General features: G+C 60.8%; 1 protein-coding gene across 1 annotated transcript; it reads left to right on the top strand.

Annotated features, from left to right (window-relative positions):
- Nucleotides 1–244: 244 nt before the first annotated feature.
- On the top strand, nt 245–27,432 carry COL20A1 (collagen type XX alpha 1 chain). Its single transcript, XM_065919163.1, has 36 exons — nt 245–281; nt 1,329–1,420; nt 3,421–3,531; nt 4,793–4,936; nt 5,090–5,237; nt 6,600–6,754; nt 7,112–7,231; nt 7,784–7,948; nt 8,644–8,808; nt 9,004–9,158; nt 9,417–9,546; nt 10,332–10,477; nt 10,596–10,719; nt 10,875–11,014; nt 11,465–11,594; nt 11,815–11,957; nt 12,060–12,192; nt 12,526–12,668; nt 12,857–12,986; nt 13,941–13,976; nt 14,632–14,770; nt 15,553–15,695; nt 15,794–15,903; nt 16,303–16,461; nt 16,554–16,631; nt 17,149–17,235; nt 17,842–17,895; nt 19,750–19,803; nt 19,909–19,962; nt 20,265–20,318; nt 21,108–21,179; nt 21,549–21,584; nt 21,692–21,740; nt 21,942–22,088; nt 27,074–27,142; nt 27,245–27,432. Exons 1-36 carry the CDS (start codon nt 259–261, stop codon nt 27,430–27,432), a joined length of 4,026 nt encoding a protein of 1,341 aa, XP_065775235.1. The 5' UTR covers nt 245–258.
- The last annotated feature ends 429 nt before the right edge of the window (nt 27,433–27,861 follow it).

Raw genomic sequence — 27,861 nt, 5'->3', positions numbered from 1 at the left:
GAAACAAAGGGTATAGGTGTTTGTCCCTTGGTGCTTTGGGCCCCACCCTGCAGGGCGATGGGTCCTTCATGCTGCGGCCTGTGTCCCCGGCTCTTAGATGTTCTGAGCAGCAGATGGAAGAGCTGGTTGGGGGTTGGGGAAGGGGCGGAGGCTCCGGGTGGTTGGGGATAGGCCAGAGCAGTGACGTCGAAGAAAGGGGCCTCATAAGTCACGGCCTTCCTGTGACTGCAGTGGGACGGGAGCACACAGGACCAGAGGATGCCGCCTGGGGACAGAAGCAGGTTGGTGACTCGCCTGGAGGCTGGGTGGGGAGGGGCTGCTCCCATTAGGGGCTGCTCCAGTTAAGTGATTTGAAGATGAGCTTGACCTTCTAGAGAGGTTTCAGGGTGGGGGGAGCTGAGTTCTTGGGGGGGGCAGCAGGACCGGATGCATGGGGTTGGGTGGGTGTGGGGCCTGGCCCCCTAGGGTCACAGGTGGAGGAGGGCAGACGCCATCGAGGGATCCTCATCACAGCCTTGACCTCTCTGCCCCTGGAAGGGTCCCACGGGAGTTCTGGGGAGGGGAGCCTGGTTTCAGAGTGTGGAGGAGGGTCCAGAAAGGTCTCCAGGTAAACTGTGGCTTGTGCTCTAGCCCCTCCACAGCCCAAGGACACTGTGAACCCCACGCCAGGGGTGTGTCTGGGCTGGGGGTCCCAGGAGCTTGAGATCCTACCCTGCATCCACCTCTTTTCTGTCAGTGGAGGCCTGGAGGGAGCCCCCCAGTACCCAATCCCCCTTCAGGGCTTCCCCCTGCCTAACTGAGAGGCCGGCTCTGGGGTCGAGAGGCTGGTGTCCTGGGGGGCAGGTTCTCGGCCAAGGCACCTCCTCCTGGGCTGGCAAGCAGGCAGTACAGCTAGGGCCCTGCTCCAACTGGGGTCCCAGCTTGACGCTGCTCAGGGCGGCAGGCAGGACTGCCTACCTGCCCCCACTTCCTCCCCAGACCTCTCAGCCCTGATGCTGGCCACCCCACGCTGGTCTAATGACAAGTAAGTGGGCAGAGAAGAAACCAGGCCCCATGTGGGGCTGTCGAGAACATCACAAGGATGGGATGCAGAAGCTGATGGTGGGCAGGTGAAGGGCAGCTGACCTGTGGACCCAGGAAGCCCCCCAGGCCTGTTGGACACTGGCCCCTGTAGACAGAAGGGTGGGTGTCCGGAGGCGTCTGGGTGGGGCTCAGCCCCTGGCCCACAAGGGCAAAGATGAACAAACTCTGGCTTAGAGATCAAGAAGGGATGGACGGATGAACGGACAGTCAGACAGGTGGCTAAGTGGCCTCTTCTCCTCCCACAGGCTGCGCACCATGAGCGTCCATGTACGTCCTCACCTTGGAGTCGGCATCTGTCTGTATCTGAGTGTCACCCTGGGGCTCAGCCAGGGACAAGGTGAGGACACGGGTGAGGGTTCCTGGGACTGTGGCTCCCACCTGACCCCCCCAGGCCATACCTGCTCAGGGTACAGGCCCCCCTGCAGGACCAGTCTCCCTCTGGCCCCGAGCAGCTGCTGCTCCCAGGGGCTCAGGTGCTCAGGGGACAGAGACAGGAAGATGGGACAGCTCTGTCCCCAGCATCACCCTCAGCTGTGGCTTGACCTTTGGCATTGTGGTTTTTCCTTTTAGTTGGGCTTTTTTTGGTATTATCCATTTGTTTTTTCAACAGTTATTAACACATTGCACATTTGATTCACTCTTGCATTGGTGATTTTTTTTTTTCATCATTCTCTGGACATGTTTTTCATTGTGAAATTTTCAAATAACAGAATCTAGGGTGAAAAGTGATATTCCCCCCCACCCCCAAGGAGAACCCAAGATGCTGCCTCCAGTAGGTCCCTGGTCCTTTCAGCTCATTTATGGCCACGGGCAGCACCTTGGTTGGCTGTCCCCCACCCAGCAAGGGGACGCTCAGCTCCCTATGGGGCGTGTCCCTTTCAGGGTGATGCTCAAACCCGTCGGGGAAGGCTGGGACCAACCCTGGGAGGTGGTGTCTGAGTCATGCAGCGAGCCTCCTCCACACGCCCCCAGCCACATCCCTTGCATGTGTCCAGCTCCCAAGGGTGCCGAGAGGATAGGAGACTGCTGAGCTAGTCCTCACAGGGGCACGGCAAGAACCTGTCATGAAGCCACCCAGCCTGGCGTCCTGGCTCCTCTAACCACCTTCTTACCAGCGGCACATCCTCCTGGCTATGATTCTGCTCACAGATGGTTGGGCCCTCCATCCCTGGGGCTCTGACAAGATCTCCCTAAGGGGACCGAGTCAGTAAGGAACTCCAGACACTCATACGCAGACAGCAGGGGCCTCGTGCAGTCCACCACTGCAGGCTCTGGGTGGACTGCGGCGAGGCAGGGGTGGCTGGAAGATGGGGGTGGGACCCATACATCCAGGCTGCCCTTCCCCGAGAATGGCCCTGTGGGGGTCGCCCCTGGCTGGGTACTGTCTCCCCAGCGCCTGCCAAGGCCCCGACCTACAGACCCAGAAGGCAGTTCGGGATGCCCCCCCTACAACACGTCAGGGGTGCAGGGAGACAGAGGCTCTTCATGAGCCGGGCCCCCCACTCACAAGCGTCTTTTCAAGGCCCTCACTGCTGAGACATTCCTGCCTTTCAGCTCATGCTCCAAGGAGCAGGGGGCCCATCCGGAGGCCCGACTCAGCTGCTCCCCGCTCTGAAGCGGCCATTGTGTCTGCCACGGGCTCCCCCTAGCCCTGCCCTTCCCCTGTGCCCCCGCTGTGAGGGGGGCAGCCAGAAGAAGCCCATCTCTGTCCCCACTTTCCAAAAATAGTCACCCACACCAAGGAGCTGCCGGAAGCTTGGAAGTCAGGCTATGCCGGAGGGCTCAGGCCTCCATGGCCCCATCCTCCTCCCAGGATGGCCAGGGCACCCACCCCAGGGAGTGCCCGCCCCAGGGAGCCCCCGCCCCCAGGCACCACCACCTCCTGGGCTGTGTGACCATGGCAGCAGGGGGTCTGCAGCTATGTCTCCACTGCGCTTCGGGGACTCAGGCGGGGAATCGGGAGGGGTGGCCGCTGCTGGCTCAGACCCTGTGTCTCCACTGGGTGGGTGGACAGTTAGGGCCACTCTGGGATGCTGGCCTGAGCCTAAATCCACGGTGCGGGGCACCCCTAATAGAGCCAGGGGGGCCTCTCTGGACAGAAGTCTCCCCTACCCATATCTGCCTGGCAGTCTTGGACTGCAAGGGGGACCAGTCCTCCTCCAACCCTGGTGGGAGGGAGGTGGGCTCCTCTTCTCAAAGATCCCCCCAGTGGAACTGGAGTCCCCTCTGAGCCCCGGTGGGGCCACAGCCTCCTCAGAACCTCAGGATGGGGCCCCACAGCTGGTTGGGGAGGTCACCGAGGAGGATCAGTCCTGACCACCTGTCCTGCTTCCCCAGCGAGTGGCCGCCTGAGGCTGGCGGTGCTGCCTGAGGACCGGCTGCAGATGAAGTGGAGAGAGTCAGAGGGGAGCAGCCTCGGCTACCTGGTGCAGGTGAAGCCCAGGGCAGGTAGGGGCCCGCCCTCGCCTCTGTGCGGACCGACGGCGAACACAGCATGGCGGTCACTGTGCTGGCTCCCCTCGGCTCTGCCCTCCCTCCTGGCTGTCTCCCCGCTAGCACAGGGAGGATGTGGTGGGAGAACAGGGCCCTTAATGTCCCCACTGTGTGTCCCCACACCTGGCACATGCAGAAGGCAGTCAATGACTTTGCAGAAACAAGGACCTTCCCCCAGCTTAGAGCTCTCAGGACCCTAACAGTACCAAGCCCAAGTGGCAGACTCTCTCCATTTTAAGAGTTGAGATTGTTTGATGTTGGGCTTCAGCTGTTTCAAGAGCTGACATGTCCTCAGAAACCCTTGCTCCTGGGTGGAGCTCTTCAGGATCTCAACCCCAAAGAATAAGCGGGGATGTACCAAGGATGCACTCCTCAGAGGGCCTGCCTGTCCATCCCTCCCTGGCAGGCAGCAGGAACCCGACAGACCTGGGCTTAGATCCTGATTCCAAGCAACTGAGTGACTCGATTTCCCATCTACAAAATGGGTGGAGGCTTGTGAAAATTATTCAGCTTGAGTCACGTGAAGCACCTGGGACCTCACCCTCCTGGCCTGTCCCACCTCCCCATGCAGGGCTGGGCCCAGGCTGGGGGCTGTCCACCTTGCAGGATGTTGGACAATGGGCAGGCTTGTGGGTCCTTCCTCTCTTAGTCCCCTTTCTAGCACCTAAGGTCCAAGAATTGCCAGGTGCTTCCTGACCTCTGATCAGTCACTCCTATTGCCTCCTGGGCCGCCTCCCCTGAGAGCACAGCAGCACGCTCTTGGAATTGTTTCTTTGTTTTTAGCATAGACTCACAGTCACACTGGGACGTGCTTACAGGCTCATTGCCATGTACTGTCCAGCCCCTGTGCACAGGCGGCAGGCCCCTCCCCACATGTAGCCCTGTCTGCACAGACACCTCCATGGTGCCCCCAGCACTGCTCTGATGGCACCTGGAGAACTTACAGATCCTCTGGTGGACCCTGAGATGAGTCCCTCTGGGGAGGAGCACAGGCCACTCCCATCAGGTCCTAGAGAGAGACGCACAGACCTCTCCCCCTACTCCCTCCCCTGGCCCAAAGGGAGGAACTAGGGGAGGGTAAGAGGGGGTGCCAGGTGGATTTCACCACTCCCAACACACATGCACACACATGCACACCTGCTGGCATAAGTGCACACACTCATGCAGACACCACCCACCTCGGCCGCCTTGCTCCCTCTCCCCACCCCCGCCCCAGGGGACCCAGAGCAGGAGGTGATGCTGACCACCAAGACCCCCAAGGCCACTGTGGGGGGCCTGAACCCCTCCAAGGGGTACACCTTGCAGATCTTCGAGCTCACTGGCTCAGGGAACGTCCTGCTGGCTCGCAGGGAGTTTGTGAGTAAGTGCTCTGGGGGTGCATGTGTGCAGAAGAGGCTGGGAGCCCATGGAGCCTGGATGGGCCTTTGTGGGAAGGGTTGTGTGGGCAGCCCTCAGGCCTCTATTCCCCCTGCCGGGTGGTGGAGTCCTGATATCCCGTCGCATCTCTCTGTAGTCGAGGATCTGAAGAGTAACTCCATGAGCAGGAGCGGCCAGAGGCCACTGGGGGCAACCCTGGAGCCCACCCCCTCCCACGTGGGGAGCCCAGACCTTGAGCCCCCAAGGGCCCTGGCCCCAAGCCAAGACCCACCCACACTTGGTGGGTCCAAGTCGGATGATGGTAAGTGCCTGGGAACAGGGAGCAGTCTTCAGTGCCTCACGGTTTCCACATGGCCAGGAGGTCCTCCCTCCGTCTGCCCTCGCACTCCTGTACTTAAGCTTGGCTGCCCACTTCTGACTTCATTAACTCACTGGGGCAGCTCATCTGCTGGGAATGTCCCTGGGCTCCAGTGCCTGGTCCCACTACCTCGACCTCCCTCAGGTGCCTCCCAGCCTGAGTATGGCTGGTGAGGGGTAACACAGCTGTGACCACCCCCCCCCCCCCAGGAGTACCTGGCGAGGAGCAGCACCCACCCAGGGGCCCCACAGGGGAGGGCCCTGCTCAGCCCACTCCAGATCTGGAGGGGCAGAACCACTCCAGGACCTCGGCTGGAGGGAGAGGGGAGCCAGGTGAGATGGCTGGGGTGCCAGCATCTGCGGGCTTGAGGGCGGGACCACAGCACAGCATTTCCCATGAGGCCCTGCAGGCAGAGATGTGCCTCCCCCACCAGACCTGGGATGTTTCTGATTTTGTCTCCTGCATCAAACTTGGAATTGAAGAAGACACCTCCTTCCTTAGACTTCATGTGGGGTCCCGGGGTCCAGGCCTCCCACTGTCTCCCAGTGGACTTGGGGTCTTACAGGGTGATCTGCCCCACAGTGCAGAGCCTTGAGGCCAGAGGGTGCATCCCGCATTCGGTGAAGTTCTCACCACACCAACCCCACCAGGAGCCTCCAAGAAGGTGTCTGGCCCTGAATCTGGGTCTTGGCCTGGGGACACTGTGCGCAGCTCTGGGAGCCCCAGATCAAGGGGCATGGCTTTGTCTCCAAAGAGCTCCTGGTCCTTAGGACAACCCTCACACACACCCCTCACACACACGGTGAGGCCTCAGCCTAGAGCTGGCAGAATGGATGGCTACCTGGCGCTATCCATGGTGCTGACTCACCCCAGTCGACTCCCCTTTGGACAGACTCTGCCGGCTGGTGGGAGCCTGGTGAGCTGGTGGGCAAGGAAGGTGCAACCCCCTCTTGGACAATCACACAGTGACCAGCACTGGCCAGGTCAATAGAGGGTGGATGTGCCAGAGCAGCTAGATATCCTATGAACCCCCTTTGGGGGGACTCAGGCTGGGACAGTGGGCTGAGCTTCATGTGCGGTTTTCTAAGTCTGGTGAGACCCTGGTACTTGTCCCCCAACACTTTGCTGCCCACCTCATTTGAAGACAGAGCCCTGCAGCTCATCCCCCTCTACCAACCCCAGGGAAGGAGATCCTGGGCACTGGAGCCCAGCCACAGGCAGTTCAGGGTCCTGTAGCAGTGATGGCCTTGCCCAACACCTCACCTCCCTCCCCTCCCACCCCAGGCAGACCCCAGTTCCGCTGCACTCCCCCCACGCCTGCAGACATGATCTTCCTGGTGGATGGGTCCTGGAGTATAGGCCACAGTCACTTCCAGCAGGTCAAAGACTTCCTGGCCAGCGTCATCGAGCCCTTTGAAATCGGGCCAGGCAAAGTCCAAGTAGGTGGGTCCCAGCCCTGCCCTGTGCCCCGCTGAGGTGGTTCTCACAATTCTACTCCCTACCCCCAGTTTGGAGAAGGAAGTGCGAAGTGAGGGAGGAATCAAGGCTAAGTTCTCACCCAACCAGGCAAAACTGAGGTCCCCACCTGCACTGGGAAGACAGATAGCTCCCAGGGGGAACTTGTGTGGAAAGTGGAGCTTTGCAAACATGCCTTTCTGGTGACCCAGGCAAGGCTGTGTGTGTTCTGCCCACCTGCTGTGTGTCCAGCCCCACCACCACCACTCCTAGCCTGATTCAGTATAGTGGAGACCCCTCCCCTCCCAGTATAACTCAGTAGAGTGGGGACCCCTCCCCTTCCAGGCCTGACTCAGTACAGTGGAGCTCCCCAGACCGAGTGGGACCTGAATGCCTTTGGCACCAAGGAGGAGGTGTTGAGTGCTGTACACAACCTCCGCTACAGAGGAGGAAACACGTTCACAGGTCTGCCTCAGCCCCACCCTCAAGGTCCATTCAGGTCTTGTCCCATGGTCAGTCTCCCTTGAACCCTCAGAAAAGGAGAGGCATGCATGAACCACACCCGAGTCCTGTGTGTTCATGCCTCTGCAGAAGGCCAGTCTGCCTCATTCATCCATGGTGAATGTGGCAAGTCAGGCAGTCCTGCTGAAACCAAGTGGCTCCTCTGGTCAGTAGAGGCTCCTGGGAGGGACCACCAATGGCTCAGGAGAGCCCTGCTGTCAGCAGTCCTCCTCAGGGGGTCTCCCGCAGGCAGACCATGCCCCCATAGCACAGTTCCCTCCCTGATCCCCATTCACCCTGTGCATCCTGCAGCAGCAGGGTGTGGGGTGCTGGCCCCTGGGTCTCAGGCGCCTGTGAGGGAAGGAGGGGGCGTCCCTGCCCTCAGGGCACCTGCAGCCTGAAGGGGCCAGGACTGCCCTGGTGGGCAGAGCCGGTGGCCAGTGGCTGGTGCAGCCATCGCGGGTGGGCAGGGAGAGTGCATGGGGGCACCAGCACTCTGCGCTCACTGTGCCCAAGGCCTGGCCCTGACCCACGTGCTGGAGCAGAACCTGAAGCCCAGAGCAGGTCTCCGTCCAGAGGCAGCCAAGTTGGTGATTCTGGTGACGGACGGCAAGTCCCAGGATGATGCCCACGCTGCTGGCCATGTGCTCAAGGGTCTGGGTGTTGACATCTTTGCTGTGGGTGAGCAGCTCCTCCCCCCCGGGCTCTTGGTGGGCATTCTCACAGCACGCATAAGGGTGGCTCCTGGCTCCCCAGGCTGCAGGTCTTGTGGCCTCTGAGCCTCAGCCCCTCTCCCGGCCCCCGCCCCATCTGTGATTGGGAGGAAGAGTCCCTGCTCTGAAGACCTGAATCCCACCTGGACAATCGGAGGTGGCCACACAAGTTGGCGTGGGCAGCCTGGCCACTCCCCGGTGAAGTGGCCAGTTGGCAATGTCACCTGTGGACGTGTCTGTGGCCCCTCGGTGCTCCTCACATCATATGCCCTGGGGACCTGGCTCTGCTCCCATAACCAGCCGGTCATTAACTCCATCCCTTGGAAGGGAACTCCAGACCTGGGGGCAGGGTTCCTGGAAGCAGAGACCCTGCTCTGTGCCTGACCCCAGCCCCTGGGTGAGCAGGACCTCAAGGAAGGCACACTGACCTCTCTCCTGGCTACAGGCTCCACAGAGACCTGGGCAGGCATGCCACAGGCACCTTCACACCAACCCATCTCTCACGGGCACCTGGCCAGGTGACCCTGTTCCAGGGTCTGTGGGGTCTGGGGTCCTTGGGAAGGGCCCTCTGCCCACTGGGTGACCAACAGGGGCCCAGTGGCCCTGACTGTACAACAAACAAGGGTGCTAGGTGAGCTAACCCTCCCCCCAACCCTGCGGCAGGCGTGAAGAATGCCGACGAAACCGAGCTGAGGCTCCTGGCCTCCCAGCCACTGGACATCACCGTTCACAACGTGCAGGACTTCCCCCAGCTCAGCACGCTTTCCGGCCTGCTCAGCCGGCTCATCTGCCAGAAGGTCCAGGGCAGGAGCCCGCGTGGGGGCCCAGGTGAGCGACGGGGCTGGCACAGGGGCAGGGTCGCCACACCAGGTGCAGCCCCACCAGGTCCCCTCCCACCGGGCTCTCAGAGCTCCCAGGACAACTGGGGAACCCCTGTCCTTCCTGGAAGTGGCCGCCAGGGGGCGCAGGCCGAGCCACTGACACCAGCCTCCCCCTGGGCCTGGACTCCTCTTCCTCTCACAGTTACACCGGCCCTGGACCCCCCTCCCGCTCCCACCAGGCTGGTCCTGACCCAGGTGACCTCCTCCAGCGTCCTCTTGTCCTGGAGCCCAGCCCCACAGCCGCCCCTCAAGTACCTGATTGTTTGGAGGCCTTCCAAGGGCGGCACCCCCAGGGAGGTGAGCACCGCCCTCTTCCCCGCCCCCCCCCCTCCCCACCTCGCCCACCAGTGACAAAATCAAGGTGAAGGAGGAGCAGGTGCAGGGGGTTTATGGAACCACGGCCCCATGCCCCTGTGGATGGCAGGGTTGTGCTCACGCCTGTGACGGGCCGATGGCCCAGACCTGCCCTGGGGACACAGCTGTGCAGGGAGTGAAGGCTGAGCCAGCACCCCTGCCTGCTCCCCTGCACCCCGCTCCTCGTGGCTGCTATTCCAGGTGGTGGTGGAAGGGCCCACCTCGTCAGCGCAGCTGCACAACCTGACTTCCAGCACTGAGTACCTGGTCTCTGTGTTCCCTATCTACAAGGTCGGCGTCGGCGAGGGCCTGCAGGGCCTGGCGACCACAGGTGTGTGTGTGGGCCCAGGGTTGTAGGGGCTTCCCCCACCTGCACCCTCAAGGGTGGTCTGAACCCAGGCAGGGTACCACACCCAACAAAGGCTAAGTCCTTGGGCTGCTCTGACCCTCGTGTCCTCTTCTGAGCACAAGTGACATCATTTGTATCATGACCCTAACACAGCAGGGACCCATTACTGTTGCTGCCACACTGTGGAGCTCCAGCCCTGCCCGGGCTGTGGTTCCCCCGGGACTGCATGAGACCACCCCCCGCACCCCGACCTGGCAGCCTTATTGAGATACACCCCACAGTCACCTGTTCACAGTGGATGATACTCTGGTTTTCCATATAGTTCCAGCATTGTGCACCCCTCACCCTGAAGGGAGCCCCATATCTTAGTGGTCACACCAATCCTCCCCTCCCCGACAGTCCCCACCAACCCCTGATCTGCTCTCTGTCTCTGGAGTTTGCGGATCCTGGACCCTCCATCTAAATGGGACCACACAGGCTGTGGCCTCTTAACCCCAGGTCACAGCCCTCCCACCCTCAGGGCAGGTGGCCTTAACAGAAACGTGCGGGGTGGTCCAGGGTGAAACCAATTCCGGGACTTACAGTCAGTCATCTGTCCTCCCCCACCCCTGCTGGTCTTTCCCTCTCCATGTCTCCATCAGGACACACCTAGCCCGCGCCTACCAAGTGACTGACAGCTGTCTGTCCTCCCCCGACTCCCGCTGGTTTATGGGTCTGATTTCTGCCTGCTGCCGCATTTTTAAACTACTTGCCCCCGTCTCCCCCAGCACCCCTGCCCCCACCCCAGGCGCTGACCCTGGCTGCAGTGACACCCAAAACTGTCCGCCTCACCTGGCAGCCCTCGGCAGAGGCCACCCAGTACCTGGTGCGGTGGTCCCCTGCCTCCCCCAAGGGCGAGGAGGAGAGGAGAGAGGTGCGGGGCACGGGGCGGGGGTGGAGGGGGGGAAGGGGGGCAGGGGTATAGGGGAGGGGGGGAAGGGGGCAGGCAGGGTGCGGGGAGCACAGGTGGGCCAGCGTGTGTGTCCCTGCAGGTGCGGGTGGGGAGGCCGGAGGTGCTGCTGGATGGCCTGGCCCCAGGCAGGGACTATGAGGTGTGGGTGCAGAGCCTTCGAGGGGCAGAGACCAGTGAGGCCCGGGGCATCCGTGCCAGGACCCGTGAGTGCATCCTGGGGTTGCTGCCTACTCTGGTTCCCCCCAACTTTCCATGGGTGGGGGATCCCAACCCTATCCAGTAGGCCCCCAACCCCGGCTGTCACCTGCCCTTCCCTGGTACCCATGGGGCAGTCCTAAGGCCTTGGTGTGCCCTCCAGCTGCCCTGGCCACCCCCAGACACCTGAGCTTCTCAGACGTGAGCCATGATTCAGCCCGCGTGTCCTGGGAGGGCACCGCAAGACCTGTGCGCTTGTTCAGGGTCAACTACATCTCCGGCAAGGGAGGCCACTCGGGACAGGTGAGGGCAGGCCTGCACGTCCAGGGGGGTGATTTGTTCACGGGGACCAGCACCCTCAGCCTCCCCGACCGGACCCCCTAAATTCAGGGTCAGAGGGTGTCGCCGCATTCCCCCAGGCTCAGCCTCAGCAGTGTAGGGGGAGTGGAAGGCAGCAGACCTCACCCCAGCCCTTGTGGGCCCCAGTACAAGTCAGGGGGGATGAGGCAGAAGTGAAGCAAAGAATTGTAAGAATCCTCACACGTGACAGGCCAGATGGGATGTGCTGGGGAAGCAGGCCCTGAGAGGCAAAAACACCGGCGTGTTGGGGGAGTGGGCAAGACCCCACCCAGGGCCACGGGTTCCGCTCCTGGTCCCCTCTCTCCAGTCTGGGAGTGGTTGTGGGGCAGGCCTGGGTCTCCTTCTGGCAGGAGCTGCCCCCCTCAAGCTGCCTCTGTCCCCCCCCCACCCCAGACGGAGGTTCCTGGGAACGCCACCTCGGCCACCCTGGGCCCCCTCTCCTCCTCCACCACATACACGGTCCGCGTCACCTGCCTCTACCCTGGGGGCAGCTCCTCCACCCTGACCGGCCGCCTGACCACACGTGAGTGGCAGTGGGGTGGGGTCCCCAGGCCACCTCCCTCTGCTCCCCTGGGTGATTCAGACCAACACGAGTCAGGTGAGGGCGGGTACCTAGACGGTGAGATGGTGGAGCCCGGGACCAGTACCCAGCCTGCAGCCCACTCTGGGAAAGGGGACTGCAGGCACAGTGAGTGGGGACTGGGGGCCTCTCTGCCACCCCAGCCTCGGTCTCCCTCTTCCAGGGAAAGTCCCCAGCCCGAGCCAGCTGTCGGTGACAGAACTGCCTGGGGACGAAGTCCGGCTCCAGTGGGCGGCCGCGGCGGTGTCTGGCGTGCTCGTCTACCAGATCACGTGGACGCCCCTGGGAGAGGGGAAGGCCCATGAGGTGTGGGGGCAGCGGACCCTGCCCACCCCAGCTTCTCCCATGAACCCGGCCCCCAGGGAAGGACACCTCCCCCCGGTGGACACCAGTCCCTCTTCTCCACAGATTTCTGTCCCGGGGAACCTGGGCACGGCCATCCTGCCTGGCCTGGGGAGGCACTCAGAGTATGAGATCACCATCCTGGCCTACTACCGGGACGGGGCCCGCAGCGACCCTGTGTCCCTCCGTTACACCCCTGGTAGGTGACCCTGCTCTGCCCCAGAACCCCCCAGTCCGTGGGCCTGACAGGCAGCCCCTCCAGTCCTGACCCTGCGAGTGGGTCACTGGGTCCACAGGGCCTCCCTGAGCCCTCCAGGCAGGCATCCCTGGGGTGGCCAAGGGTCCAGGTCACGTGGTGTGACACCGCACCCAAGGTGGTCCCACAGCTGGCCTGGTGGCCCTGTCTGGGCCAGGGCCACTGGGCAGTGTGGTGGGCATGGTGGGGGCCATGGAGTGGGAGGGTGGCGGGCATGGTGCAGAGTGGAGGGGGTGTTGCCACCTGCGGTGCCCCACGCCCCTTGCTCCCCCACAGTCAGCCGGAGCCCACCCTCCAACCTGGCCTTGGCCTCAGAGTCGCCTGACAGCCTGAGGGTCAGCTGGACGCCCCCGAGCGGCCACGTCCTCCGCTACCGGCTCTCCTACGCGCTGGCCTCAGGCTCTGGACCTGAGAAGTCGGTGGGTCTCCCTGCAGCCAGGGACGCCGTCGCCCCTCACGGGTCACCAGATCCTGGGCCTGGGGAGCCACGTCCCATCCTGCCTGTCGAGGGGGCCACTCTTCTGCGGCGGGACCCACAGATAGGGGACCAAGGTGCCCACACTAGCAGAGATGCTCATGTGACCACCTTCACCCCGCCCCCGCCCAGATCTCCGTTCCAGGACCTGGGAGCCACGTGACGATCCCTGACCTGCTGGCGGCTACCAAGTACCGGGTCCTGGTCTCAGCCATCTATGGAGCAGGGGAGAGTGTGGCAGTGTCTGCCACCGGCCGGACGGGTGAATGGGCACCAAGATCCCAGATCCCAGCAGATCCCTGCCAGGCCCGGGACCGTGGCAGCCAGGACGTGTGGGCCCTGTGACTCCCAGATGTACCCCACATTGCAGAGCTTAGTGAGATACCCTCCGGTACAGGATTAAGGCCACTGAAGTCCAGCTGAGCACGTGCAGGCTGGCGTGGAGGGCACTGTGGCTGTGGCCTGCCTGCAGAGGCCCGGGGCTGGGGGATGGGCGGTGTTCTTCTGAGTCTGTGTCCAGGAGGTGCAGAGCAGACGTGCAGCTTGTAGGAGTGGGAAGCCGGACACATGCCATAGACGGGGTGGCTGCAGCACAGCCCAGGGCCCACTCTGGGTTGGCCCTGCCCTCGGGGTATCAGTGATCCCTGAGGTCCCACCACCTCCAGGCCAGGACCCAGCTAGGAGGAGCCTCAGTTTCTGTTTGATGTTCCTGCTGCTTCTCTCGACAATCAGGCGCCCAGAGCAGAAGGCCCTCGGCCAACCACCCCAGCTTTCCTCTGTGTTCCCTCCATGGTGTTGCCCAGTTTTGACTTGAATACCTCTGAGGACAGGGGCCTCACTACCCAAGGCTCAGCACCTTTCCTCTTCTGGGTGGCAGGGAGCCACTTCCTGCCCTGAGAGTCTCAGTTCCTGTCCACACTCATACGTGAACACTCAGAGTGTCCACGCAGTGCTTGGAAGTGGAGCAGGCTGGCTCAGTCCGGCCCCAGGATGGTGTGGACCCGCGCATGTCCACACACCCAGATCTCTCCTGGCCTGCACCTAGGGCATCTCACCTCTCAACGCAGACCCTGTGGGAGCACCCGGCCGGGTGCTGTCTTCCCGGGGGTTGGACACTGTCCCTGTCCTATCCCTGAAGTGTGGGACCCACAGGGCAGGGCATCCGGCCACAAGGGGCCCCTCCCCGCTGACCCTTGCCCCTGTCCCCTCTCAGCAGCCTGCCCGGCCCTCCACCTGGACGGCTCCCTCCCAGGTAGGTCCCACCCTGTCGTGGCAGCTGCTCCCCACCAGCCCCCACCCACACTTCCTCCTCTGGGTCCTTGTTGGGGGAGGGTGGCCTGGGTTTGGGGTCAGGCAATGCTGGGGGCCATGGGTCCTGCGTGGCCTTTGTGAACCTGTGCTGACCAGGAGGTGGGTGGGCGAGGGGCTGAGCCTGGGTCCACAGCATCACATCTTTACTGCTGTGGGTCTGAGACCCTTCCCAGAGAGAAGGCTGACACGTGGGCCCCACCTGGTCAGGGAGATCTGCCAGCTGGGGGCAGTGGGAGTAGTGAGGGTGGGGGACATATCTTGGTAGCTGGGTCTCCTGAAGGATGTCCACAGCTGCTCAGACCCAGCTGCAGGGCCGGCTGAGTTGGGGTGGGAGTGGGAATGGGACGGGCGAGGGTCTGGGCACTGAGACTTGCGGGGAGGTAACAGCTGTGAGCATGGAAGGGCCAGGTTGGTGCTCCCTGCATGTCCTTCCTGAGTCCAGGATAGAGGGAAGGGGGGACCAGACCCCTGAGGGCCGACATCCCTGCACTGCCTCTGTGGCTCCCACACTCTCCTCTCACCAGACACGTGGTTTTCTACTCTGCCTCCTACTCACCCCCACCTTCCCTCCTGTCTAATGGCGCCCCCCTCCTAAGGCTTTGACCTGATGGTGGCCTTCGGGCTGGTGGAGAAGGAATACGCCTCCATCCGTGGTGTGGCCATGGAGCCCTCGGCCTTTGGCCCCACCAGGACCTTCACACTCTTCAAGGACTCTCAGCTGACCCGTCGGGCCAGGTGGGAGCTGGGGTGGGCCAGAGAGCAGAGAACCCTAGGGGCGTCAATGGGGCAAACTCCTTGGGTCACGTGGACCCTAGGAGTCTGAGTTCCACAAATTAATAACTCTCCTGTGGGTGGAATGAGGCCCCTGGAGGTGGGATGGGAGGGCTTTTGCCCAGGTGGCACTTCTGGGCAGGGGCCAGCACCCTTGTCTCCCTGAGAACTCCAGCTTCCTGTGTTTTGAAGGAACTTCCAGCTTTGATCCTGCAAATCTGCACTTATCTGGGGTTTGTGAGAAGCCACTGCTTTGTGACTCACCATGACCATGGCTTGTATGACCCCCGATGTCTAATAATCACCCCACTTCATATACAGATGTGTTTTTAACACACGTTGGAACTTCCACACTCATAGCATAATTTTTCTTAAGTTAAAGTGTTTTAAATTGCAAAGGTAAATCACTTGCTTTATAATATTGATAGGAACTTGAAAAATACAAAATGCAACTTTGGGGTTGCAAAGAGTGGAGGGCTCCCAGGAGGTGGCAGACAGTAGGAGCTATGAGGAGAGAATGTGGGGGAAGGGCACAGGAAAAGAAGCAGCACGTGCCAAGGGATAGCCTCCTGTCCCCGTGGGGTCATTGTAGGGGTCTCAGAGCTGCTCCCCTTGAGACCCGACAGGTCAGGAAGAGAGGGGAGTTCCACTGCTGACACTCCCCAGCCCGGCCCCGAGGACCCTGTTCTCGGTCCCCAGGGTCCGACCTCCTCTCGGGTCTGTGGTGCCCCTCCTGTTCCCTACAGCGACATCCACCTGGCCACCCTGCCCCCAGAGCACACGGTCGTCTTCCTCTTGCGCCTGCTGCCCGAGACACCCCGAGAGGCCTTTGCACTGTGGCAGGTGGCGAGCGAGGACTTCCAGCCCATCCTCGGGGTTCTGCTGGACGGTCAGTTGGAGGGGCAGCAGTAGGCCAGGTGATGCTCTGGGGGGTCCCCTCCCGCCTTCCACGTAGGGGTCTCATGCGATCCTTGCTCCTTCCCCCAGCTGGCAGGAAGTCGCTGACCTACTTCAACCGTGACCCCAGGGCCACCTTGCAGGAGGTCACCTTCGACCTGCCCGAAGTGAGGAGGATATTCTTTGGGAGTTTCCACAAGGTACTGGAAAGTCCTGAAAGGACTACAGCTCATGCCTCCCTGCCTGAGACCCTCTGTGCTCCCAGGTTCTGGGACAGAGCCCCATTGGGCTCTGCAGGACATAGGCTGCCCTGTCACCATGGCATCCCCCAGAACGCAGGAACTTTCCTCTGCCCTGGATGCCCCCACCTTAATCTGGGTCAGAGAGCATCCAGCCCTTGCTCCTGGTCCCACAGCCCCTGGAAGGGGCCATGGGGGTGTCATTGTACCTGTGAGGGATTTCAGGAGATGTGGAGTGGTCAGGATCCAGACGCCAGCCCCAGGAATGGTCCCTGCCCCTCCCTGCTCTGGCCCTGGCCCGTGGGCATGGAGGGAGCTCATCCTGGCTGGGGCCCCAGGGAACCTCCCGCTGTCTCCCAGGTGCACGTGGCCGTGGGCCGCTCCAAGGTCAGACTCTACGTGGACTGCCGGAAGGTGGCTGAGAGGCCCATTGGGGAGGCCGGCAGCCTGCCCGCTGCTGGCTTCGTCATGCTGGGGAGGTTGGCCAAAGCCCGGGGCCCCCGGAGCAGTTCAGCCTCGGTGAGCCAGACCAGCTGGGGCTGGCGGGCCCCTCCCACCCCCTGTGCCAGCCACACCTGACCAACCCCACCCCTCTCTCTTCCTCTCCGAAGTTCCAGCTCCAGGTGCTACAGATTGTGTGCAATGACTCCTGGGCAGAGGAGGACAGGTGCTGCGAACTCCCAGCATCGGTAGGTGGCCAAGTGCCCACTGAGGGCAAGAGTCTGGGGGTAGACAAGCCATGTAGGTCATCGCCACTCTGGAAGAAATCTAGGCAGGCTTCCTGGAGGAGGTGAGACCCACAGGGCCAGAGCTGGAGCTCAGGGCAGCTGAATGGGTGTCCTGGAAGCCCTGGGGCAAGGAGAGCTAGAGCAGGCCAGGCAGCCCCCAGCTCCGGGGTGGCTGCTGCCATGTACTCAGGGCCACTGCCCTTTTCTGTGGGCTCAGGTGCAGGTAGGGGTCCTCACTGACTCCCCTGTGTGCCCAAGCTGGGCTTGGCCCTGCCGGGGGCTTGCATGGGAGCGAGGGACGGCATCCTGTCAGCAGGCTTGTACCAGGCAGCCAGGAAGGTGGCAGCCAGGACCAGGTCTCCACCCTTTACCCCTCGCCTCCCTGGACCCTGGTGTCAGTGCAGATGCTGAGCTCTGGGGTCAAACAAGAGCCAAGGCGGGGCAGTGCATTTGATGGCGGGAGTCTCCTTTCTCCCAGAAGGAGCGAGAGTCCTGCCCTGCCTTCCCATCTGCCTGTGCATGTTCCTCAAAGACCCCTGGGCCCCCAGGCCCCCAAGGACCTCCGGTGAGTCCAGCAATTCTTCCTGGGGTAACCAGGGACTCCAGCAACATTTTGCTGCCAGTGGTGATGGAAATGGCCCCCTCCCCAAGCCTCGAAGATGTCCCTGGGCCTGCCTCACTGATGGCCAGAGTTCATGAGTGTCCAGGCTGCCTCATCCACCCTTGGCCCTTGAGTTCCCTCCTGGAAGCCCCTTACTTCCCACTGCAGCCTTCTCCTGAGCCAGCTCCTCTCTGGTGTTGGAGCCCACATGTTTCCCCCGGGGGTGGGAGCCCAGCCCATCAGGCTGTAGCATGGTGCTGGTCTTGGCCTGGCCATGAGTCACAGCTCCAGGCCTGGGCCCCACTGTGGGGCAGGCCCAGACCCTCTGGCTGCCTGGAGGGTGCAGGACCCATTTCGGCTGGTGGTCCACAGACCTCTCCAGGGAGGGGCCAGGGCTGGAAGCCATGAGCCCATGTATGTGGTGACCAGTGACTGTGGGGGAGGCGGGCCAGGAGACACTGGCCCCCGGAGTCCCTCCCTCATCTACCATGAAGGTGGGGAGTGGAGTCCAGGGCACTGCCAGAGGGGCCAATGTGCAGCCTGGCCTTTGCCTTGCTTGTGCCTCTGCAGGGCCTCCCCGGGAGGAACGGAGCCCCAGGAGAGCAAGGCTTCCCAGGGCCCAGGGTGAGTCAAGGGGCATCCTGGGGGTGGGTGCAGGAGTGAGCCCCCCGCAGCCCAACCCTAGGCAGGAGGGGGACCCAGTCTGGGCACCGTGTGACGGGCAGTCTTGGGCGCCTGGCAGGGCCATGTGTGCTCTGCCCTCCCCTGTGTTTCTACCATTAGCAGCTCCACCGCCTTGGAAGTTGCTAGCATATTGTTGTTGGATGCATGTCTTGCGGCCCCAGTTCGACTGGCTTATCTTTTCTCCTTCATTTGAGGGGCTCTAGGTTTTATGGGAACCCTGTGCCCTGAGCTGTGAGGAGTGTATAGAGTCGTGGTCTCCTGACCTGGCTTACGATATGTGTGGCAGGCTGATTTAGGATCCCCTCTGTCTCGTCGGCTGTGTGGGTCTGTCTCCACGGCTCCTGACTCGCTTTGTATCTAAAAACCTTCCTTAGCCTGCAAGGACCACCTCCTCATGGGCCTCAAAGCGCTTCTAAAACCTTTAAGCCCAGAACTGTGGTTCCTACTTCCTCCCCAGACCACTGCCCCTCGTTCCTCTATTTATTGAGTATCCAGTCCCCCACCCCACCCCCGCCACTTCAAATGCGGTCTAGTCACATCACCAGCTTTGCACGGAGTCCAGAGTCCAAATGGCTCTTCAGACCCAGGAACAGCCACTGTCTAGGCGGGGATGGGTCCTGGTGTCCAGCTCCACATCCTCTCCCCTAAACCCCCTCTCCTCTCTGTGTATTGTTTTGGGGCCCTATTTAGTACTTAATTATCTTATTTGCAATTGTTTTTTTGTTTCATATGGTTTCCTTGGACTTTCCTGGTTTTTATTTACAGCACCTGTGAAAAATCATATCACTGTCTCCTTTTCAATTTTCTCTTTGAAAAAAATTTTTCTTGCTTATTTCTCTGGTGTGATACTCCAGAGTTTGTTAAGGAACCTCGGTGATAACAGACATGTCCACGTTGGCTTCACAGAAATGTTTCTGCGGTTTGCCCGTTGAGTGTGGGGCCGGCCTGGGAGCTGAGACAGATGGATTTTGTCATGTGATAGTCAAATCCTAACCTTATTTTATTAGGAGACTTTAAAAATCAAGAATGGGTGTTAAATAAGATTTAGTGCCTCATCAGCTGCTCTGAACACAAGCAAATCGTTTTCCTTCTTGGAGCTATTAGTTTGGTGAATGATTTAATCTCCCTCGAACTCTTCCTGCTCCTGCTAGAAGCCGGCATGGTCACTGAGCCCTCACCACTCATTTAACAGGCTACAGGCTTCTGTGTGCTCATGTTTTATTTAGGATTTTCACATTGATATTTGCAAATGGGAATACCTGTGGTTTTCTTTATAGAATTTGGTGCATTGATATGCTTTAACTCACAATTATTTGAAAGCATTCTTTAAAAAAAAAAACCAACTGAAATCAAGCCATTTAAATGGTACTGGTGTCCTCTGTCCCTTAGAGGTTTGGTAGGATGTTCCGGTGTCTGGGGTTCAGAGCTCTGACTGGACTGTCAGAGCTGGCCCAGCTCCTATCTTTAGGACGTGGTTGCAGCAGGACCCTCTCAGGGTGGGCCGTGAGGGTGAAGATGCCTCTGTGCAGGCAGATCTGCACCCCCAACCCAGGGCAGGATCAAAGGAGGGGGTGTAGGAGGAGCCACGTGCATCCTCAGCCCCCCACCCCTGTGTCTCCAGGGAGAGCCCGGACCACCTGGACAGATGGGACCCGAGGGCCCTGGGGGTCAGCAGGGGTCACCGGGCACCCAGGGCCGCACCATCCAGGGACCCGTGGTAGGTGCTGCCTCCCCCCGCCCTGTCCCCCCACTCCCTCCCCTCGCCTTCCCGCCCAGTCCATCTTCCCCCTCCAGGGTCCGCCAGGGGTCAAAGGAGAGAAGGGGGACCATGGACACCCCGGCCTGCAGGTCAGACCACACTGGGGACGCGAGGGCCGTGTGCTCGGGACAGAGCCTCCTCCTCTGGGTTGGACCTCAGCCCCAGCCTGGCCGATCACCTCTGTTCTATTTCAGGGCCACCCCGGCCTCCAGGGCACCCCCGGGAAGGTTGGCGTTCAGGGACCGAAGGTGGGAGAGAAGCCTGGCTGGAGGGTCTTGAGATGGAGGCAGTGGGGGCTTCCTTCTCTGCCCCACCCAGGTCCTCACAGGCCTGCCTTCTGCATGGCCTGGCCAGTGGGGAGGGGAGTGTCAGTCCATACTGACTGGGGACAAGTGCGGTCACTGCCCAGGGCGGGACCAGGCCCTGAGATGGGCCAGCTTCAGCCAGGCACAGGCATGTACCCCCCACAGCTGTGGGTCTTGGGGGCCATCATGGGAGGGACTGGCAGGAGTACCTGTCCCGCCCCTACCCACCCTTCCTTTGCCCTCAGGGAATGAGAGGCCTGGAGGGGACTGCTGGACTGCCTGGCCCCCCAGGCCCTAGGGTAAGCATCGCCTCCTCCGTGAGCCCCCCAGCCCTGCCCACCCCACTGGCATCCCTCAAGTTTCCTTGAGGCTGAGCTGAACATGGTGACCCAAGGAGGCCTCTCTCTCCTGGGCTGGGGCAAGGACTTAGACTGCAGTGGCGTGTAAATGTCCTGTGCCCAGGAGCACAGAGGTAGCCCCTCCCAATCCTGCCCCACCAGGGAGGTTGGTAGGAAATGTTGCATTTGTGCAGCCCCCAGCCTCGCCTGCACCATGGCTGCACACAGCAGGAAGGTGCCCGAGCCCCTGGTTGGGCCTGGGCAGGGCAAATGGGTGGGTCTGGCTCCCTTCCCACCAGAGGGAGAGGGCATCCCCCTCACTTGGAAGTAGCTTCCTCCCAGCCCAGTGTTCCCAGAGGTCCTAGCTGAACTCAGAGCCGGGGAGCTGCTCTGGGTGGGAGGCTGGGGCCAGCAGCCTAGACCCGACCAGGGTCTCCTGGGCTCAGCCTCACTGCATGTCGGGGAGGCCAAGCTGCCCCTCCTGCAAGAGGTCACCCCTGGGAGACCCGGCCTGCAGTCACACCTGGACAACTGGGTTGTATTCCTATAGAACCAGTGCCAGTGGTCAGGGTGGGCCAGGGCCGCCCTGGGTGGGTGAGGAAAGCAGGGCCTGCTGGGTGGGTGTGGGGCTCAGCTGGTGCAAGGCTCAGGACAAGCTGAGGAGTCTGATCTTGGTCCAGGGTGGGGGCACTCGGAGGGAGAGGCCACCCCTGGGGGACAGCCACCAAACCCAACCTCCCACCTTCATAGGGCTTCCAAGGTGCTGCGGGGGCCAGGGGCAGCAATGGCGAGCGAGGACCCCCAGGGGCCGTGGGGCCCACAGTAAGTCTCCTCCCCACCCATCCCGACAGCCAGGGGGGCCAGTCGTGTGCGCTGATGCCCAGGGGTGCCCGGCAGCTGGCACATTTGTAAAGCGAGGCTGACAAAGAGGGAGCCCTGGACTGCCACCTTGCCAAGCCCGAGACAGAGGTGGGGGACAGGCGGGGTTGGGGCTTCCCCGCTTGGGCTCCAGGGGTCAGGGTGGCAGCAGACCTGAGCCTGCAGGCTGGATGGGGCCTGGGGACAGGGAAGCCTGAGTCAGCCGGCTGTCTCCATCTTGCAACAGCAGAGGTGGGTCCTCTGCTCTCTGGGGACTCCTGGGTCTCTGGGCAGCTGCGGGGTCCAGGCACTTCTCCTTTTCCTCCCACTCAGGGGCTGCCGGGGCCCAAGGGGGAGCGAGGAGAGAAGGTGAGTGTGCAGAGTCTGGGGTCCAGGCCGACTCTGGGGGAACACAGGGAGGCACTGGTCCCTACGCTGCCTGAGCTGTCAGCCACGTGGCCTGTCCTCCCTTGCAGGGAGAGCCACAGTCCCTGGCCACCATCTACCAGCTCGTGGGCCAGGCCTGCGAGTCCGCCATCCAGGGTGAGTGGCCCCGCCTCCTGTGGTGCCCAGTGCCCCTGTCTTCACACTTGGAGGGAAGGGAGCCCCACGCCGGGTCATTGGCGCCCCAGCCTCGAGCAGTTCTCCTGGGTCACTGCCTCCAGGCAAGGAGGGGAGCAAGGGAGGGTCCCCCCACCCCCACTGACATCCCCCCCTCAACCCCAGCGCACGTGCTGAAGCTCCATGCCTGTACCCACGAGAGCACCCGGCCCCCGATGCCCATCTTGGAAGCCCCCAGGGCCCTTGGCACGAGCAGCAAGGCCCGGCTCCCTGGAGAAGTGGGGCATGGTGGCCCCCGCCCTGGGGACAGAGGTACTGGCCCCTGGGGGAGGGGTCTTCCCCAATCCTGGGGCTACATGCTCTGAGTGGACTGGCCACGGGTTGGGGGACAGGCCTTCTCAGCCCACACAGACCTGGGGCTGCCTGGCTGACTAGGGTCTCCGAAATTCCCCTTCCCCAACCTCCCAGAAACCCTGAGCTTAGAGTCCCCTTTCTCCTCCCCCCTGCCCCGCCCCCACCCTTCCCCCCACCTGCCACCACCCCTCCCCTCCCCCACCTCTTCCCTGCCCCTCCCCCTCTGCCACCCCTCCCCCCTCCCCTCACTCCTTCCCTCTCTCCTTGCTGGGACACAGTGGGAGTCTTGGTCCAGTGACCTTGTCATGATCCGTCCGTGTGACAGGGCTGCGGCTGCTCATGGCTCAGATGCTGAGATGGATGGAAGGGCTGATGAGGGGAGATGAGCTCAGAGTCTTGATGGGGAAGAAGGAGATGGATGGGGGTGGGGCTGAGGCTGGCTGGGGGACAGTTCTGCACCTAGGTGGGTGAGGGAGGACAGGGGAGGGGGAAGGGACCCACCCACAGCACCTTGCCCAGGCCCACGCATTTGTGGAAAGAGAGGGGTCCCTGCCCCCCAGCACCCACCACAGTCCCCCAGACACGGCCTTTGCCGTAAGCACCCCCCCTAGTTTGTACCTGCTGTCCAGGCAAGGCTGGCAGGTGCTGTCATGATGCCCTCCCCAGCCCCCCCTTACCCCCCACCATGCTAAACTTCAGCGTTTGAGATGAAACAAGGATCAGTGCCTGTCTGAGGTCAGGGACCGCCAGCCCTAAACTTTCAGCCTCAACTTGAGGGTTTGACCTGATGCCCCCAGGCCCCAGGGGGTTCAGGACCCACCTTCCCCGGGTCAGAGCAGGGCCCCTGAGAAAGGAAGGCAGTGCCACCTGCTCCCCTCACTCAGGCACATCCTCCTACCCCTTGGCGGAGCCTGGAGCCCTCAATCAGACAGGGTGGGCAGAGGCGTGGGCAGCCCGGTCTGTGGGGGCCCATAGGCCCCGGGAGGAGCCCAGCAGGTCTGCAGGTAGGTGCAGGAGACCAGGAGGTCGTCATGGGGCTCAGCACTCCGGGGACACCCAGCCAGGCTGGCAGGTCAGGGTTGGGGGCCCAAGGGTCAGTGCCTGGAGGAGTAGGTTCAGATAGAGGGCTCACTGTCCTACAGGGACCCGGGGGCCTGGTGCACGTAGCATCATGTCAGCTGCTGTGTGCACGTTGTCATCATGCACATGGTGTCAGCTGTCCACCAGACCCGTCCAGCCTCTGCTTCTGCAGGGCGGTCCCCCTGCTGCCTCGAGTGAGCCCGCATGTGCCCCTGGATCCTGGACATCTGACATCCGACCCCCAGAGCAGCTGGAGAAGAGGGTCCGAAGGTGCAGGGAGAAGCGGCAGAGACCGGGCCTGGAAACCTCCCCTCTGTGCATTTCCTGTTCAGATAAACATGCCTGCTTGTCAAGGGAGGTGGCTGCTCATTGCCAGGGACCCCCCCCCCATCCGCCCCTTCCCCCACCGAGTGGAGTCCCAGACTCCCTCCCCCACACGCCTCTCAGAGAGAAGCCGCCTTTCATCCTTGGTCGTGAGGATCCCCGCACCATGGTCTCCCTCACCAGCTTCTTCCTGTGAGGCCACTGAAGCCTCCAGGCCCTGGTACCCACAGCCCCACCCCTCTAGGGATCAGGCCCCACTCAGAGCTCTCAGCCTGGGCCCAGCCAGGGTCTCCCTACCTCCCTCGTAGTGGCCTCTCTAGTAACGTCTGGCTCACCCCCAAGTGCTCAGTCCTCATGGAACCCCCACTTACATTGCCACATTGCCCCTTACATTGTCAATGCCCAGTGCCTCTTGCCTCGACCAACCTGGGCACCACAGCCTGTGCAGTGACCACATCCCTCGGCTCCCCCTCCACCAGGGAAGCCCGCCAGCCATGGGCCCTGGGGTGGCACCTGCTGTGGCCCAATCAGTAGCTCTCTGAACACTAGGAAGAGTTTGGGGGGGCACCGGTGAGGGCTCCAAGGTGACATGGGGGCAGAAGCAGGACAGGCTGGGAGGGGGAGACTGTGGAACGTTCTGGTCAGGGGCGCCCACCTGAACAGGCTGGGTCTGTGCCTGGCCAGGGTCAACCCAGAAATGGCAGGAGGAGACAGCAAACAGGACAGGCTGGGCCAAGGGTCAACCCACTGACTGTAGTGGGGGTGCTGCAGGGAGGGGTCTGAGTCTTGTCCTCAGAGTGTCTGGAAGCCCCTGGGATTCAAGCACGGGTTGCCATGACCTGATGACTATATGAACGGCCTGTAGATGAGAGCGCAGGTGGCCACCAGCATCACCTCTGGCTGGGTTCAGGGGCTGGAGAGAGACGAGCTGGGCCCTGGCCCTTCACAGTTTGACCTGACCAAGCGCTGACATGAAGCCTCACAGGACAGTCAAAGTCCCTCCCAAATCTCCCCTGTGCACACACACTCTTGCACCTCCCTTTGTGTGCATACACTCACTCTCACACATCCACACTCACAGCACTATTTCCAGGTTTGGGAGCCAAGGTAACCCGGAGAAAAATGACATGTGAGCCGAGCAGGACTCGAGAGAAGAAGGGGAATGTGAGTCCCCGTTTAGTCCTTTAATTTAAAATCACAGTATCTTCGAAGAGTTGGAAGGATGGGTAGTAATAACACAGAGCCAAAATTAACAGGCTTGAGGAAATACAGCACGGAAACATAAAAGGAGAAGTAAAGTCAGTGAGGCAGGCTTGGTAATTACAGCCTGACCACAGACAGGCTGAGAGATCACTAGAGAGGCTACCCAGGAGGCTCGGGAAAGGATAAAATAGCAAAAGCAAGTGTTGCCTCAACACGAGGGGCTCCCAGAGGAAGCAGTGAGTCTATAAGGGGTCAGATTGTTGAAATAGGTGCTTTTTAAAGATTTGGGAATTAGAGAAAGACTTAAAATCCCAGACTGAAGGGTTCAAAGGGCCAAATGGGACCAGGTTTTAAAACATGCCTTTAGATTCACTGATGCAAAAACAGAGATGGTGGGGAAAGTCTTTAAACCCTTTTCTACAAGAGGACAAGAGCCGCTCGACATCAGAACATGGGAGAAAATGACCTCAGAGTGTTGAAGGGAAAGGCTTGAATCTTAAACCTGGCAGAACTATTACTGAAATGAATAGGATGAAAATACATCCTGAGACCCAAGCCTAAGAAGGCAGGTCACACATCACACAGGATCCCTTTGAACCTGGCTGGGGGCATTTTCAGCAGAAAGGGAAAATCATCAGCACTTAGACTCACTACACCAGAAATCCCTGGTGAGTGGGCTTCCCAGGTGGTGTTAGTGATAAAGAGCCTGCGTATCAACGCAGGAGATGTAAGAGACGTGGGTTCAATCCCTAGGTCGGGAAGACTCCTTGTGGAGGAGGGCACGGCAACCCACTCCAGTATTCTTACCTGGAGAATCCCATGGACAGAGGAGCCTAGCGGGCTACAGTCTATAGGGTTGCAAAGAGTCAACACGATTGAAGCAACTTAGCATGCATGTGACTTAACATGCGCACACACCTGGGTGAGTAAAAACTCTAGTGATGTTTGCCGTTCATGGAACCATCAAGCCCTCCCCAGACCCTCATGTCCATAGTGACCTAGAACTAGATTCCAGGTTGCTCCAGAATCCCCGAGGGGCAGCGAGGTGCTTGCTTTGTCTGGAGGTGGGAGGCCTGATGGAGGCAGTTTCCATACCATCTTATCAAGCTCTTAAAGAATATATACATGCGTGCATCCGTGCTAAGTCGCTTCAGTCATGTCCAACTCTGTGGTCTTATGAACTGTAACCCACCAGTCTCCTCTGTCCACGGAATTCTCCAGGCAAGAATACTGGAGTAGGTTGCTGTGCCCTCCTCCAAGGGATCTTCCCAACCCAGGGATCAAATCTACTCTTCTTACATAGCATTGGTAGGTGGGTTCTTTACCACTAGCACTACCTGGGAAGAACTCAAAGACTACAGACACTGTTATATTAAGGGCAGCCACCAGGAGGGAAAAGACTGAACATATGACCCTCAAGATTAGTCAACGAGATCAAGTTTTCTTCTGTGGGAGGGGACAGAACACATGAAAATAAGGGAGAGGCCTAACCAGATATAGGTGGAGCAGAAATTACAATAAGTGGTGGGGAGGGTTAGCTTTTCAAAAGATTGCGTTAAAAGGCAAGATACAGCTTCCTGCTTCTAGCCCTGATAGAGTAACTCACCCCAGACCAAAACCCATTAAAGAGCAGGGAAAATATACAAGGAAACTTTTTAGGCATTTTACTGTGGAATGGTCAGTGTTTCAACAAATGGTGCTGAAACAACCCTCCCAGGCGGGTCTGGGAGGCACCCAGGTGTCAAGTTATCACAAGACTCAGAAAATGAGACACAGTCAACACTAACAGAGGAAATGGACGCCCAGAGAGACCTGCCCATGGGCCGGTGGAGGCGACGGAGACACAGACACGTTTTAGTTTATTGGGACAGAAGAACGTGACTCAGCACAACAAACTGCTTACGGATGGAGACACGGTCATGGTGGATGCTGACTGCACCACACCCAGTGGAAGAACAAGACAGAAAGGTTGTGAACCAGGGGTTCCACTCAGACCAAGGTCAGGGAGGGGGAAGCCCCTCTCCGGGGAGGAAACCAGGCACAGGCTGGAGGGGCTGGAGGGGTCTGGGGTCGAATGTAGTTAAAACTCACTGACCTGAGGGCTTAAGACCAGGCATTTTGTCGTAGGTAAATTTTATGTCAATCAAAAAAAAAAAAAAAAAAAACACCTGGAGGCAAGTAGCCCAAAACAGTGGTCGTGGTTAATTTGGTGGGAATGTGGGTGATCTATTCTGCATGTGGATTTTCTGACTTGTTTTTGAGTCTCAAGGAAAACACAGAAACCAGAAAGTGGGGGCTGTCCTCCTCCCTGGGGCTCCTGGTCTCTCCCAACCCAGGAAAGAGCATCTGCACGCGGGCCCCAGGGCCCCCACTGCTGCCCCACATCTGGCGCTGGATCCGCTTACGTAAGGAGGATTGGGGTGATGACGTCTGAAATCTGCGTCCGGGCTGCGACCTTGGGGCCTGTCCTGTGTCCTGGTGAGCTGCCAGTCTGGGCTCTCCCCTAGCATCCCGAGATGATTGGTGCCCCAGTAGCCCCCAGGGGGGAAGGTGCCAGTCAGATGGGGTCCTGAATGTCCAGGGGGCTGGTCTGCGGTTCACCGGCGGCCAGGTGGAGGCTGTGAACTCCACTCTCCTCCGCCCGGGCAGTGCCCTCCAGCGGGACCTCTGCAGAAATGTCTTTGAACTTCACTAAATTATTCATTCAATTCTCCCAAGTTCCTCGTGACCCAGGCACAGCCTGGGGGGAGACCCAGGGCTCCAACCTGCCAGCTACACCCCTGACACACAGGTTCTGGAGAGGCATAGCTTGACCGTCAGTGGAGAAGGGATTCCTTGGGCCTGGGGAGGCTCCCTCTACCCAGATGTGGCTCCACCTAGAATCTGGAGCCTAAGAGCTTGCAAGAATTCAGAGAGCAGGGGCAGCCCACCCCTGCATTACCACAGGGCCAGTGTTTCCCCGGGGTCTCAGGGGACACTGTGGTGGTCTCTGGTGCTCAGCCTTCAAGAGGAAGAGACACTAGGCCCCTGGGTCCATTGCCTTCCAACCTCCCCCGGCCGCCTCGGGCAGGCAACCTCCACATGATGTGAGGCAGGGGCTTTTGGGCTGTGGAGGGTCCCCTCC

Source organism: Muntiacus reevesi, chromosome 2 (assembly GCF_963930625.1).
Source record: "Muntiacus reevesi chromosome 2, mMunRee1.1, whole genome shotgun sequence".
Classification (NCBI taxonomy): domain Eukaryota; kingdom Metazoa; phylum Chordata; class Mammalia; order Artiodactyla; family Cervidae; genus Muntiacus; species Muntiacus reevesi.
This window is presented reverse-complemented; position numbering and strand designations above follow the sequence as displayed.

Excerpts from the sequence above, each read along its gene's own strand:
- COL20A1 (XM_065919163.1), top strand. The coding sequence starts at position 259 with ATGCCGCCTGGGGACAGAAGCAG. Across the intron at positions 12,669-12,856 it reads GCTCTGGACCTGAGAAGTCG|ATCTCCGTTCCAGGACCTGG; the intron begins GTGGGTCTCCCT and ends GCCCCCGCCCAG. Across the intron at positions 21,741-21,941 it reads CCAGCTCGTGGGCCAGGCCT|CGCACGTGCTGAAGCTCCAT; the intron begins GCGAGTCCGCCA and ends CCTCAACCCCAG.